Raw genomic sequence first — 15,218 nt, forward strand, 5'->3', positions numbered from 1 at the left:
ATTCCCCAGACCAGCAGCCAACCAGTTCTACCAGGGTGTATCCTGGTTCCCAGACGTAAGACCCTCTCATAAGGCATCCGGCCGTAACTCCCACCTGCAAAAATAGACGGTATGTGGTACCTGTAACATATCCAGACTGAAAGCAGTGCCCAAGGATAATGAGAGCAGATTACACCGGCCACATAAGACACGTGGGAGAGGGGGTCGCTATAAAACCCCGGAGGTAGGAGGCAGCGTAGGAGAGGGAGAATACTGCATTGTGACAGAATACAGGAGCTGTACTCAGCCAGATACACAAGAGGAAGTATAAAGACTAGTTTGCTATCGCTCAGCCATTACAGGGGAGAGAGAATACAGTCACAGAGCCTTTGCAACCAGGGATGACCAAGGGTGCACACCATCGATGGCTCCCAGGCGATGGTGCCAATGATGGGTAATACACCGATGTCATCCCCACATAAACTGCTGTCTTATGGCCTCTCATGGGATGTAGAGGGGGAGGAGCAAGCTGTCAGACAAGTTTAGTTGGACTTTAGTGTCTGCTCCAGCTCTGGCGCCCTCTACAGCCCAAAGTACAGCAGTGTCCCTCAGACTGGATGAGAGAGGAATTACATTGCGCCTAAATAACAGGAGATATGGTAAGAACTTACCTTTGTTATCTCCGTTTCTACGAAGTCCTTAGGGTCCACAGGGATACCTTGGGGTATAGGTCTTGGCTCCACAGCCATGGGCACCACAGAGTTAAGGATGTCCTCCCAGGATGCACTGGGCCCCCTCCTATACCCCACCCCCAGGCCAAGGCACCTCAGTTTTAGTATCAAGCCATAGGCCAGGAGAGAGGAAAAAGGAAGAAGAAAGTCTGGAACACACAAGATTCACATTCTCATAGAAAAGGGAGACAGAAACTGGTGACCAGAACACCCCCCTACAGAAGCACAGGGCGTCAGGGCGGGCGCCCTGTGGACCCTAAGGACTTCGTAGAAACGGAGATAACAAAGGTAAGTTCTTACCATATCTCCTGTTTTCTACCTCAGGGTCCTTAGGGATCCACAGGGATACCTTGGGGATGTCCCAAAGCAGTATCCTTCAAGGGAGGGGACGCTCCTGTGCTGAGAGGAGAATCCGCCGCCCGAAGGAAGCATCCTGAGAAGCAAATGTGTCAAAGGCGTAATGCTTGACGAAAGTATGGACAAGGGACCACGTGGCCGCCTTACAAAGCTGAAGAGCTGAGGCGCCACGTCGAGCTGCCCAGGAAGGTCCCACAGATCTTGTAGAATGAGCTTTCACAGAGGGTGGCACTGGGAGTCCCTCGTGAGTGTATGCCTCAGAGATCGCCATGCAGATCCAGCGTGCCAAAGTCTGTTTATTGGCAGGCCAACCCCTCCTATGAAATCCATATAGGATGAACAAAGAGTCCGATTTTCTCAAAGAACTGGTACGGTCCACGTAAATCCGCAGAGCCCGTACCACATCCAAAGAAGCCTCACCAGCTGAGAGATCAGATGAATTAAAGGCTGGGACCACAATTTCCTCGTTAATGTGGAAACTAGACACTACTTTAGGAAGGAATTCGGGACCGGTACGAAGTACCGCCCTGTCCGAATGAAAAATTAGAAATGGGGGACGACACGAAAGAGCCCCCAAATCCGACACCCTTCTGGCTGAAGCAATAGCCAGAAGGAACACTGTTTTTGCCGTAAGCCATTTCAGATCCACAGAACCCAGAGGTTCAAATGGAGGATCCTGTAGCGCCTTCAGGACCACAGCCAGATCCCATGGAGCTACCGGATGGACATAGGGAGGCTGAATGCGAAGGACACCCTGCATAAAGGTACGGATATCAGGCCGCGTGGCAATCCTTCGTTGAAACAAAACCGACAGGGCAGAAACATGCACCTTCAGTGAAGCAAGGCGTAGACCTAAATCCAAGCCTGCCTGAAGGAAAGCCAACACTCTCGATATTCTAAACTCGCGAGGATCGTACGCTTTAGGGCGACACCACTCAAAATAGGTATGCCACACCCTGTGGTAAATTCTAGCTGAAGCCGGCTTACGAGCATGTAACATGGTATTGACTACCGCTCTAGAGAAACCCTTGGACCTCAAGAGGGAAGCATCAAGAGCCACGCCATCAAAGATAGCCGACTCAGGTCCGGGTAGAGACAAGGACCCTGAGACAATAGGTCCGGCCTCTGAGGTAACAGCCAAGGAGTGTCGATGGATAGACACTGGAGATCCGAGTACCAACTCCTTCTGGGCCACGCCGGGGCCACCAGCAGGATCTTGCCTCCTTCCTGCCTGAACTTTCGAATTACTCGAGGCAGCAGAGAGAATGGAGGAAACAGGTACGCGAATTGGAAGTTCCACCGTGCCGACAGAGCGTCCACCAGGAGAGCTCCCGTGTCTCTTGTTCGGGATCCGTACGCCCACAGCTTGCGGTTGTGTCTGGGGGCCATGAGGTCTATTTCGGGAAGACCCCACTTATCCACCAGGAGTTGGAACACCTCCTGGTGAAGAGACCATTCCTCCGGGTGTACATCGTGGCGGCTGAGGAAGTCCGCCTCCCAGTTCAGCACACCCGGAATGAAGACGGCCAAAATGGCCGGCAGATTGCCTTCTGCCCAAGTCAGAATGCGGGACACCTCCTTTACAGCCGCTTGGCTTTGAGTTCCTCCCTGATGATTTAGGTAAGCCACCGTGGTGGCGTTGTCTGACTGAACCTGCACAGGTTTCCCTAGCAGGAACGGTCTTGCATGTTGCAGCGCCCTGAACACTGCTCGAATTTCCAATATATTGATTGGCAGGTTCGATTCCTCTGACGTCCACCGGCCCTGGAAGACATGTGGGCCTGTCACAGCGCCCCAGCCCCGAAGGCAAGCATCCGTTGTTAGAAGGACCCAATCCGAAATCCAAAACGGACGTCCCCTGCTGAGATGAGACTTTTGTAACCACCACGTCAAAGACAGGCGCACTTCCGGAGTGAGCCTGATCATCTGCGTCTTTATTCGACGGGGATTTCTGTCCCATCTGGACAGGATCAACATTTGTAGAGTCCTGGAGTGGAACTGGGCATACTCCACCATGTCGAACGTTGACACCATGGATCCCAGTAACTTCATCGCCGAGAGAAGAGACACTCGGCGACTGCTTAGAACATTGCGTATCTTGGACTGCAACAGGGCTATCTTTTCCTCCGTCAAAAAGATCCTCTGTTGCTGAGAGTCCAACAATGCCCCGAGATGGACCATTCTCTGAGAAGGAATTAGAGAGGACTTCTTCCAGTTCACTATCCAGCCATGAGCCTGCAATACCGATTTTGTCAGTTGTAGATGGCTGCAAAGGACTTGTGGCGACCCTGCCAACAACAAAAGGTCGTCCAAGTAAGGTAACAGGCGAACTCCCTGCAACCGCAGGTGTGCCGCCATTACTTTTGTGAACACCCGAGGAGCCGTGGAAAGGCCAAACGGTAGGGCCTGAAACTGGTAATGGAGGTCCAACACTGTAAATCTGAGGTAGCGCTGATGAACCCTGGCAATGGGGATATGCAGGTAAGCATCCTGAATATCCATAAAATCCCCAGGCTGCATAGCTAAAACAATAGAACGCAGAGTCTCCATCCGGAACCGAGGGACCCTTAAAAACTTGTTCAGGGACTTGAGGTTGAGTATAGGTCGGTATGATCCATTTGGTTTTTGAACCAGAAAAAGGTTGGAGTAATATCCGGTCCCTCTCAGGGATAACGGAACAGGTTCTATTACTCCCATTTGAAGCATAGAACGCACTGACTCTTGGATCGCTAGAGCCTTCGTTGGATCTGAAGGACCTGCTGTTACAAAGAACTGATGAGGAGGCCTTCTGCGGAAGGAGAGGGCATATCCTTGAGATACCACCTCCCGTACCCAAGTGTCTGTGGTAGTTTTGAACCAACACTGGGTGTATTGCAGAAGTCGGCCTCCCACCCTGGGATCCCCCAAGGGGAGGCCCAACCAGTCAGGCTGAGGGTTTGTCGTCAGGCTTGGCAGCTGGACGTCTGGTACTCCAAGCTTGCTTCTTGGTCTTAGTGGTCTTTTTGGGACCTGAAGGTCTCGGAAAGGACTGAACCCTAGGTTTTCCCGGAGGGCGATAGGGCCGAAAGGACGGATTTTTAGACCCAGACGGAGTCGGGGCTGAGGGTAGACACACAGATTTGGCAGCCGCCAACGTGTCTACTATTTTGTCCAAGGCTGGTCCAAACAGGACCTGTCCATTGTAGGGTAAGCATTCCAAGCCTTTCTCGGATTCAGCGTCCGCCCTCCACGAACGTAACCACAAGGAGCGTCGAGCGGCCACAGCCGCCGCAGAAATCCTAGAAGTAAGCAGGCTCAAATCCAAAGCTGCTTCGTTAATGTACGTAGCGGAATCCCGAAGGTTACCCACTAACATAACCTGTTCGCTGGTACCCTCAGAAGCGAATGATGTCTCCAAAGCGTCCGCCCACCTTTCCATAGCCTGGGCCACCCAGCAGACAGCCATAGCTGGTCTAGATGCTCCTCCAGCAAGGGAATAGATGGACTTAAGACACACCTCCACCTTACGGTCTGTAGTATCCGTCAGAGAAGACATAGACGGCATAGGCAAAGTTGCGCTCTTTACTAAGCGCGTAACGTGAGAATCCACCTGAGGAGGAGACTCCCATTTAGTGAAATAATCTTCCGCGAAGGGATAAGTACGTGCCAGACGCTTGTGAGGTTGAAATCTTTTTCCTGGAGATTTCCAGGCCTCCTCCATGTGATCAACTAGCTGACCAGATAGGGGGAAAACTGCTGCAGCTCCTTTAACCTCTTTAAAATAAGCATGAGTAGGCGCTGCAGGTAAGTTGTCGTCAGTAATTACCATGGCCGCACGGACTGCCCGTATGAGGCCTGGAATGTAAATACTAGAGTTAGCCTCTGCTTGAGGAGTGTCAGTGTCCGACAAATCTAGAATTTCGCCCTCATCAGACGACCAGTCATCCTCATCATCCTGAGCGGATGGATATGACAATAACGGTCTTTTAGCAGGTCTGGATTGATCCTGCTGTGTGCTCCACACCCCAGAATCAGACAAACCTGGGTCAGCCTGATTAAGGACCTGTTGCGGGGGGCACTGCATTACTATCGGTCCCGGAACTCCCAGAACCGGAGGCGGGACTACCGCCTGCTGTGCAAACCCCAATTGTGGAAACGTAGGAGGGGCTGCAAGCCTATTTACAAGAACAGTCAGGGCTTGTGCAAAACAAGCCCAAGGTGGTTCCTGAGAGGTGCTGGGTACAGCAGAGTTACCAGGGACGGCCAAACATGCAGCACATAACCCATCCTGGAGTACCGCCCCTCCCCCACACCTGCTTTACATCTGGAGCAGGAAAATAGGAGAGGTGCTAATCTAACAGAGTGCTCACTGGACATAGTGGTATGTGACTCTCCTCTCACAGAAATAAATCATAAACTGTGAGGTAAATTCCTACCCTGACAGTACTGGCACTGAGAGGGCTGGTCAAGAGGAAGAAATAGGGATAGCTAAAATGGCGAACACCTGCACTAAATGCACTATCACTTACACAGACTTACAGCCTGGCAGTTATAGCGCTACATACGCTGACCTTTACTGGAGGAGAGGTATGTAAGGGGCACCCCAGGCTCCCTGTCACCACAGCGTCTGTCACATAAAATGGCCGCCGGAGGATGAAGGGAGGCGGGCCGGAGGAGGATCACTGCCTCAGCCCGCCAAAGCCTTAATGTAAGGCGCCGACAGCAGTGATGGGGAGGAGCCTCCTGTGCGCTACAGGGAAGGCACCCACCCCTGGCAGGCCATTAACCCCCCGGGATGCTGGAGCTTGTTCCGCAACGCTCCAGCCCCGTATCCCTGGTGGTCTAGTGGAGAGCGCAGGCATCCGCCTGGCTCCACTATACTGCCGTCCCCAGGGAGCCCCCAGCCCTGGGGACGCCGGGCTGTGATTCAGCGGGCGCCTACCGCAGACGCCCGCTGCTTACCTGCTGCCCCCCGTAGGTCCGGCCACAGTCCCAGGCCCCCGGAGGTTCCGCTAGCAGGAACCCCCAAGAGCCCGCCGAGCTCCCCGGATCACTACCGGTGGTCGGCGCCGGCGGGGGTGTCGGAGCGGTAGCATGGACGTCCGCTGGACAGTCCTATGCTACCGCTCTTGAAGATCTTCAGGGGCTGTTACACAGCCCCCCTCTGCGATGACCCAGCTTCCCGGCCGGGCACCTACTGAAAACTGAGGTGCCTTGGCCTGGGGGTGGGGGTGGGGTATAGGAGGGGGCCCAGTGCATCCTGGGAGGACATCTTTAACTCTGTGGTGCCCATGGCTGTGGAGCCAAGACCTATACCCCAAGGTATCCCTGTGGATCCCTAAGAACCCTGAGGTAGAAAAAATGTTTAAAAGGAATTTTATTAAATGCTATATGGAAAAAAAAAAAAAAATGGGTGCCAGGCTGTTAATGTCTGGAACTTTTATGAAGCTGGGGGAGGTAAGTTATCCACTGGAAAAAAACGTCATATCATATAAAATTAACCTCAAATACAAACATTAAACAAATCTACATAATTATTGAGTAAAGTCTGTCCCGTCGCCCCCATGCATGTGGAATGGAAGCCTAAGAGTGCGCCCCAACAGCTCCCACAGTGAGGGAGACGGGACAGACCTAGGAGAGGAATGGGGTAAGTATGGGAGCAGGGTGATAAGTATCACAACGGAGCATCTGTGACTGTTACTATAGAACAGCCAGAAAAAAAGTATATGGGGGAGATGTACCAAGCTTTGGAGAGAGGTAGTGGAGCAGTTGCCCAAGGCAGCCAATCAGCTTCTGTGATGTTACAGCCTGCGCTAGATGTAGGACAGAAGCCGATTAGTTGCTAAGGGCAGCCAATCAGCTTCTGTGATGTTCCAGCCTGCGCTAGATGTAGGACAGAAGGCGATTAGTTGCTACGGGCAGCCAATCAGCTTCTGTGATGTTACAGCCTGCGCTAGATGTAGGACAGAAGATGATTAGTTGCTACGGGCAGCCAATCAGCTTCTGTGATGTTACAGCCTGCGCTAGATGTAGGACAGAAGGCGATTAGTTGCTACGGGCAGCCACTCCGCTCTATGGCTCTCCAAGGGCTTTATTTAAAGATGTGTCCACATACATCTATCCTCCGTGCGCTACACATACCGCGGGAGCTCCGTGTGATTTTTCACCTTCAAACGCATCTTATTCGTTACAGTATTACAGCCGCTGACCGCAACGTAGCGTTTCGCATGCAGATACACCCGCAGACGCACACATAACAGGCATGCTGCATATCATTTTAATCAGCAGTAGCTGCTTGTGATATCTATTTAGATCGATGTGCGACTAAGACGCATTTGAAGGTAAAACGTTTCACGAAAAGATGCTCAGCGCTACAGTCATACCACAGCATTGCGCGACTATAAGGGCTGTTTAGCGTGCAAGGAGGCTACATGTATGAGGACACATCTGTACTTATGCCGGGATTACACTATACAATTATCTGTCAGACATCTGTCTGGTTGGTATGAAAACCTGGTAATGTATGGGAGGAAATTACATTTGGATACAAATGTAATTTGGATTTGGATACCACACACGTATACAAAGACAGGGCTAAGGCGGTATTGGTTATTCACTGACATTAGTAGGAATGCAGTGGCGAATCCAGGGGGGGCGATCGCCCCCTCTACACGCAGCCCCGATTGCCGGAAGCTCTGCCCACTTACAATGAGCATCACAGGCTCAGCCGGGCAGTGTGGCTGCTGCCTGCAGGGCCGTAACTAAGGTAAGGCAGCTGGCCCCACCAGCAATCATCACCTCGCATCTGCCTCCTGCTGCAATGTACAATAGTAGCGGTGTGCCCGGATCCTTCTCTGCCGGGCGCACCGGTACTAATACACGACAGCGGGCAGCGCTGCAGCAGCTGCCTGCCCCGTGTGGTCCATCCCTTCTCCTCCTCTGTTGTAGTGCAACACCGCGCGGGAAGGAAGCATGCAGCCGACAGTGACGCACGCCGCAGAGTACTGTGCACACCAGCAGCAGCATTGGGAAGGGTTCCTCCTCCTCCAGAGAGCCTTGTCAAGGCTGCAGGGCCGGCTCTACCACTAGGTAGCTGCCTAGAGCGCCGGCACCTGAGGGGGCGGCAGTGAGGCTGTCAACAAAGTAATAAGGATGTCTCTGAAACAGACATCCTTTTACTTAACACTGGTGGCGGCCACGGATTCTGTAAGCCGCGGCCGCCGCCCCCACACTTACCGGCAGTTGTCTGGCTGTGACTGCAGCGCAGCCTGAGCCAGCAGCAGCAGTAGTGCCTGCCAGGCCCCGCCCCCTTCCCTCTCTGCACTGCATGGTGGCTGTTCCCTCCCCGGAACCAGCCACCAATGTGCTGCTTTCAGGCAGTCACTTCTCCCAGCCCTCGCGATATATTTTCCAGCAGGAGGGGCGGCACTCGTGGTCCGCAGTAAATGATCCACGACCCAGTTGTACGTTTTAGTGCTTTATTAATATTCGCACTGTTATCAAGCACCAAAACGTCAGCATACATCTGCTGCAATGTGGATCATTTACCATAGGCCGCGAATGCCGCACCTCCTGTTGGAATATTTTATCTTCATGTGAGGGCACTGGGCAAAGTACTGTACTGAATTTTACTGTGAGTGCCAGACCTGTTGGACTAAAACGTCCAGCACAACCACAACACACAGTATTCTTCTCCCAGTGCCCTCACAGACCAAAATCATCTTTAGACCCCAAAGGTGCAGCACTGACGGCTTGATGAAATAAAGTAGAATTCGGCATATACAGTATATGCAACGTTTCAGTGCCCATAATCTATGGGTGTTTCCCTGATATATACCGCACTTGCATATGTGAGTATATGTGTGTGTGTATATATATATATATATATATATATATATATATATATATATATATATATATATATATATATATATAAAATGAAATATAGATAGATGGATACCTATTAGGTAACATTAAGTAGATAATTGAGGTAGGAAAACAATGCTTTATTAGTAAAATAGAGCATGTTTTCCTTTTTTTAAGAAAAGTTCTTTTAATTTTCATTGAATCTGCACCTGGAAGTTCCACATGGGGGGCTTCCAGTGCAATTCGGCTGAGTGGCCAAGTGATGTGGTAAGTGTCTTCTTACTGCTGTCTTCCCCTTTGTCCTAACATGTAGTCTCCCCCCACCTCTACCTAGAAATCTTACTGCAGCAGTGGATTATGGACAGCGTTTGGCATCAGACATCCATGGATCTGGACCGCAGCCATGCCAGCCAGAAGCAGGTAAGAATTTTTTATTCAAAACTCGGGGGGTGAGGGGCGGTAGGCTAAAGACTTTGCCTAGTGCAAGGCTGTCATGCCTATTGTTCTGCTGCTCAGAGATCTGCTGCTACTCTATTTTGGGGGTAAAGAGGTTAGCCAACTGCCCCTGGGGAGGGTTAGGATGAAACAAAAACTACAAGTGATACCACCTTCCCAGCCTGGGAGCTCCTGGGGTGTAGAAGGGGCACAGATTAAGCATCATGGGCAGTTAAGGAGACTGCAGTGCCAGGGTGGCACTGAGGTACGTAGCGCTGACATGCTAAGATTGTGTGACTGCATAATAGACTGGAATGCTGCTGCCTATGGGGATTTACCAAATGTTTATTATTTTGTGTCAAATGTAATAGCAAAGCCTTATTTTGTGTCACTGAGATGAGTAGTAGTAACCTGTGTGGTATAGTGTAGCAGTTATCCTTGACCCATAATCAGTAACTTTACTGATCTAAATATAGTTTGCTTCAGTCTATGTACAAGGTTTTAAGTCATTTTATAGGTGTCATTTTATCATGTATTCCACAAAATGGCATTAATGGCAATGCAATGCTATGGATAGGTGATAATGTGTCTGCTTTGGGCAGGGCTACAGTGCCTGTAACATAGACGTCAGCATCTTTCCATTGACACTGTATTGTTAGGGTTCTGTGAGACATAACGGAGTCTGTTACAGCATATTGCTTCTTTCATATGTCTGCATTGCATGATAATCACATAACATGCCCCTGTCACATGGGGTTCTGAGGGAGGGGGAGTTTGGTGCACATGTGGGTCAGTATTATTCTTAAAACCCCCCCCAAAAAAAGTAAAGTCTAGATCCGCCACTGTAGGAATGGTTACCAAAGCATCGGCACCACCAATTACCTTTTAGGCGGCTTGGTTACATGACGCAGGATTAATCCCCTTACCCTGCAGAAATGGGGCTGACAATTGTTATGTGGGGAAACATAAAGAGAGAAGGAGATACATGTCTGTGATCTGTCTGGAATTAGAAAACAAACCTGAGGGGGAGACTGCCACCTGCTGGACGGCTTCCTCAAACTTCTGCCACCGCAGGCCAGCAGCGGGCAGAGAGCTACAGTACAATGATCCCTTGTAGTCCAAACACCAGACATACTTCTCAGATACAACCAGGCTGAGGATCCCGCTGGCAGGTCCCGAATAAACCATCCAACTCTCTGCAAGCTAAGAAGATTAGAGCAAAGAGCTGCAAGTTATAACATGCCAATCACACTGGAAATATGGCCGGTATGTGGTACCTGTAACACATACAGATAAGAGACAGGAGAGGTGGCAGTAACAGAGGGGAAGAGACAACTGCGGAGGGGAGGCAGGTAAACGGGGAGCTCGCTGACCATATAGCAGCGTTACAGGTATAGTCAGATTCCCTGGTGCAAATCCATGTCAGCTGAGACTAAGGACAACTCTGTGTGTTCCACTGAGCCCTGATACAAAAACATTACACCAGAGGTTCCCAAACTTGGTCCTCAAGGTACCCCAACAGTCCAGTGTTTAAGGATATCCATGCTTGACCACAAGTAACTTAATTAGTACCTCTGTCAATTTGATTGAACCACCTGTGCTCATCCTTGGATATCTCTAAAACCTGACCTGTTGGGGAGCCTTGAGGACCGCGTGTGGGAACCTCTGAGTTAGACTAGCTATAAAAGGCCCTGATTACAGGTTATATGGCCGCTGCATTTAACAATTATTGGTTCAACCTACAAAACAATGGCCTCCACATTCTCTACACAGCAGCTTAAGCAATACACAAATCAATGATAAATGCATCTGTCCTGTGTGAGCCACCTGGAAATGCTTCGACAAGAATGAGAACATACACTCCAGCGGCAAGGAAAGCTCATATAAAACATACACCGCTAACGTCTAACGTGTGTGTGTGTCAGGAATTATAAGCTCACATTTGTAGGACGCAGAACTGGCGCTCTTTACTTTCTATTCAGTATACGAAGATTTCAAACCTCAATATAAAAATCCTGGTGCACAAGATTTGTACCTAATCTGAACTATAATTTTGCATTTTTGTGGTGGGGCGCAAATGAACAAACTGTTACGTTATGCTTGGCTCCGGGCGCAGATAACTGTTTTTGATGCATAATAAAAAGTTTGTTTTGTTTGGCTAAACTCAGACTTTGTAATGTCCCGATGATTTGGCCTGAATCCCTTAAGGGTGGCATCCACTACACGATTTTAGCAGGCGATTGAACGATAACGACGTCGCTATCGTTTAAAAATAGTTTATAAATTGTGCAGTGTTTGGTCGTTAACGATCATAGATCGCACGCTCCCGCTGGTCGTTTGATCGTCTCGTCAGTCGACCGAACATGCAGGTCAATTTCACTTGATCTATTAAAGATAGTTTGCAAATCCTTCAGACTGAAAGATAAAGTTTCAAGGGAAAATCGTTTAGAGATTGAACAGGGAGTAGATCGTCTAGTGGATGTGCCCCTTAATGGAATCCTAGCTGTGGCAGAACTGTTCTTCCCCTGCTGGTTGGGTGCCCCCCAGCATACGCTATACAGCATACTCTATACATACATACATATGATGCTAGTGGTAACGCCATAAAGCAGACTGCAGGCAGATCAGTAATACCTGTTCCAATTTCAGCAAGGAGCTATCTTCTTGCATAGACAGAGACAATTTGTGGTGCGCGGCCATATCCGTCACGCTGGTACTTGAGGAAGAGTAAGGAATCCTACGTCCGTAAATATCCTCCTCGTCACTGGACGCCAATGCTTGATCCTGGTCGCCACGCTCAGGCCTACAGCTATTAGCGGCCTCTGCGCACAGCTTGGGATAGGGACAAGCAGTCTGACGGGCGTTATCCCCAATATAACTTGAGGGTATGTGGCACCGGGTCCCTGACACCTCTTGCTGCCCCTTAGACATTTCAGCACAGTCCAGGGACTCTCTCTGTGAGACACCAGAGACGTGTGATCCCTCACATATCCCGTCCCCATCCTGTCCTCCGTCCCTCAGGTCTCCAGGACACGGCTCCATGGAATCGCTGCTCTCCACGGACTGACGATCCAGACACTCATCTGTCAGTGATATTTTACCTTCCTCAGCAGTTTGTGAGTCGGCTGCAGAGTCTACGGCAGCTTCCAGTGACAGAACATCAATAATCTTCCCACCGACTGCTAACTCCTCTTTATCGCCACCATCAGCGCTATCCACGTTATGCCCGTCAGACGCTGCCTGGACTGTGCTAAGGCTGTTTGTGTCTTCATTCTTCCCGCTAGCCAGGCTCTCCTGAGAGCTTAGGTGATCGGCGCAGCCACTAGGGAAAATGGCCGTGGCTAATGAGAGTGGGCTGTCCACGCTGGGTGTGCTCTCCAGCGAGCCCATTTCTTCATTCTTGGATCCGTTTTCTGAAGTCAGGGAATAAAATAAGAAAAAATTAAATTAATAATAAAAAATAAATAATGTATCTAGCACAAAACACTCTCCTAGGCCATGGCAGGCCAGCTCCACAGTGACACCAAGGGGTGTGAATCGGTACAGATTTGGCTACAAATACATTAGGAGGCTGATCTGAGTCGCATGAAATGTTGATGTTAATGTAAATTGCTGATTTTTTTGCGACCGTGCAGGCTTCTAAAGTCCTAAAAAAATAGCACGGCGCATGCATCACGCAGTGTCTGCGTACAGAGGCGCAGGCCCAAACGAGCTGCGCTGGCTAAACAGACGCAGGAAGATCTGCAATCTGAAAGGTGCATTATGGGAGTGGTTATGAACTCAGACGCTTAATCACGCACATTGGAGGCCATACTGTGACAGAGACTGTGCACCTAGCATGGGGTACAAGTGCCCATGGACCTGCCGATGAGTGTGACTGCAGCCACAGAGTGGGCGTCTCATTAGCGTATAGTCCAGGTGCACATGCACAGATTTACCAGGAGGGAGGGGGGGCACACATACACACCACACACACCCTGGGCTGAGACTGGCGGCCACGGTGTGCGAGGATGGCGGGCCCTGCTGTAGCTGAGCACGTGAAGCAGCTGCCCCCGGACGTTCTGTTGATCAGAGCTCTTTGTAGCTGCAGATCCTTTTTTTCAGAGACTGATACGATGCCCACGTCTCAGAATAAACAATTCAGTCCACCAAGGGGAGTTTCTAGGCACTCAGACCTCCCCCCACCCCACCCCACCTGCGTGCGTCACCGGTCACAGCATAGCTACGGCAAAAGACGCTAAAGCAGCCGCCGCGGCGAGCGACTCAGAATCAGCCCATTTATAGCGGTATAAATCATTATAGTGCAGCTGAAAACAATGTAACTATGCAGAGACGTTTTATTGCTGAATAACTAGTGCCCGATGCCTTCTATAACAGACCAATGTGAGTGTTAGATGCTTACAGCAGCTTTGGAACTACAAGTCCCAGTCCTCCCGGCTGCTTGACAATGGCATAAAGTACGGGTTGTTGGTGTATGCTTGATTATGTAAATTAATTTTAGGCTGTGAACGCTGTGAGTTGTAGTTCCCTAGCGGTCTAGGAGAACATGACATTCTCAGATGTGTGCTCAGTATGGATACAGTGTAATTAGATTACCCGGCCTCCTCCTCCTCCTCTTCTTCACTTTCATGGACTTCACCACCAGTTCCTGGTCAAAGTCCTCATTGCTGATGGTGCTGAACCTCTGTGAGGAGGAGCGAGGCTCCCGTGCCGCGTCACCAGGGGATTCCTGATCGGCCTCTGTCAGGCTGTAGCCGCTGTCTATAGAGGCCGTGGTGCTGGTCAGCTCTACGGGGGGAGAGCTCCTCCTGGCTGTGACCTCCTCTCCTGGGTTTGGGCCGCCTTCCTCACCCTCCAGGGGGTACAGCTGGATCCTCTCGGTCCTCACGGGCTGGGCAGTTGGGATACCAGGCACTGACCCGTTCTGCATGTGCTTGTGTAGCTCAGAGTGCTTTGCTGGCATCCGGAAAGGGCTATGCAGGACAGCTAGTACAGCAGAGAGATGCAGAACACTATTACTATACATTATAGGGAGAGCCACGGAAATAGCAAGATAACAGCAAGATGCAGAAACCATACTAGCACCGGGACTATTAATCCTTACTCTATCTGTGCTCTTGAACAGACAGCATGAAAGGGCTCTATTCATTCATGTCCTTACCTGGACCCGATTTATTATGTAAATAATCAGGCATAAATGGATATAGAGTTCTGTATATAACTGCCTGACTGTTACTCTATATAAGCAGATATGGTTGAAGCGCATTGGTGACTGGGAGACCCAGGACAGCTAAATGGTCCCCATTACACCCCTGTGGCAATACTTCATTCCCTGTGCAATCCCAGCAGGGAGGGAAAGCAGCCCTGCAGGTAGGCAGGATTTCTTATTTAATCTGCAGCCACACATTTAGTTGTGATTAATGTTTATTTTATAACCATGCACCATTTCATCTTGTAGTCAGTTTTACACAGTTCCTGGTTTACATATAAAATTTTGAAAAAAAAAAAAAAAAAAAAAGAAAATGACGGATGCTATTTATGAAAGGTAAAACGGTCCCCTCTGCGGTTCACCAGGGCACATAGCTTTGTGGAGAAAAAGGGCCACATTTGCGGAGCAGCAGTGGGGATATATTGGGTGGGGAAGGTGCCCCCCACTGACGTATGATGGGCACCGGAGTGCCACAACTCTGAAGCACTGCAAAAGTAAGATTTTTTTTTTACAGGAGGAGATTATTGTAATCAGATAAAGGGGTGTAGAGGACACATTATCAGGGGTGCTCCCTATATCTGTAACAGACCTTAAATAGTGCAGCTGCTCGGAGGTGGCGGGGGATTGGGTCATTATACAAAGTGAAGAGGCCTAATGCAGAG

The 15,218-nt window shown here is 50.1% G+C and overlaps 1 protein-coding gene across 2 annotated transcripts in view; it reads right to left on the reverse strand.

The window, feature by feature from the left end:
- Positions 1 to 15,218, reverse strand: part of TECPR2 (tectonin beta-propeller repeat containing 2) — a 137,684-nt gene that overhangs the window by 88,621 nt on the left and 33,845 nt on the right. For both annotated transcript variants that reach the window (XM_088475650.1, XM_088475651.1), the window contains exons 8-10: positions 13,944 to 14,333; positions 11,982 to 12,760; positions 10,367 to 10,550 (exon numbers count right to left, since the gene is read on the reverse strand). In XM_088475650.1, the coding sequence (XP_088331776.1) occupies positions 10,367 to 10,550; positions 11,982 to 12,760; positions 13,944 to 14,333 (1,353 nt within the window). The remainder of the gene's footprint in view (positions 1 to 10,366; positions 10,551 to 11,981; positions 12,761 to 13,943; positions 14,334 to 15,218) is intronic.

Source organism: Taudactylus pleione, unplaced genomic scaffold (assembly GCF_031769625.1).
Source record: "Taudactylus pleione unplaced genomic scaffold, aTauple2 ptg000175l, whole genome shotgun sequence".
NCBI lineage: Eukaryota > Metazoa > Chordata > Amphibia > Anura > Myobatrachidae > Taudactylus > Taudactylus pleione.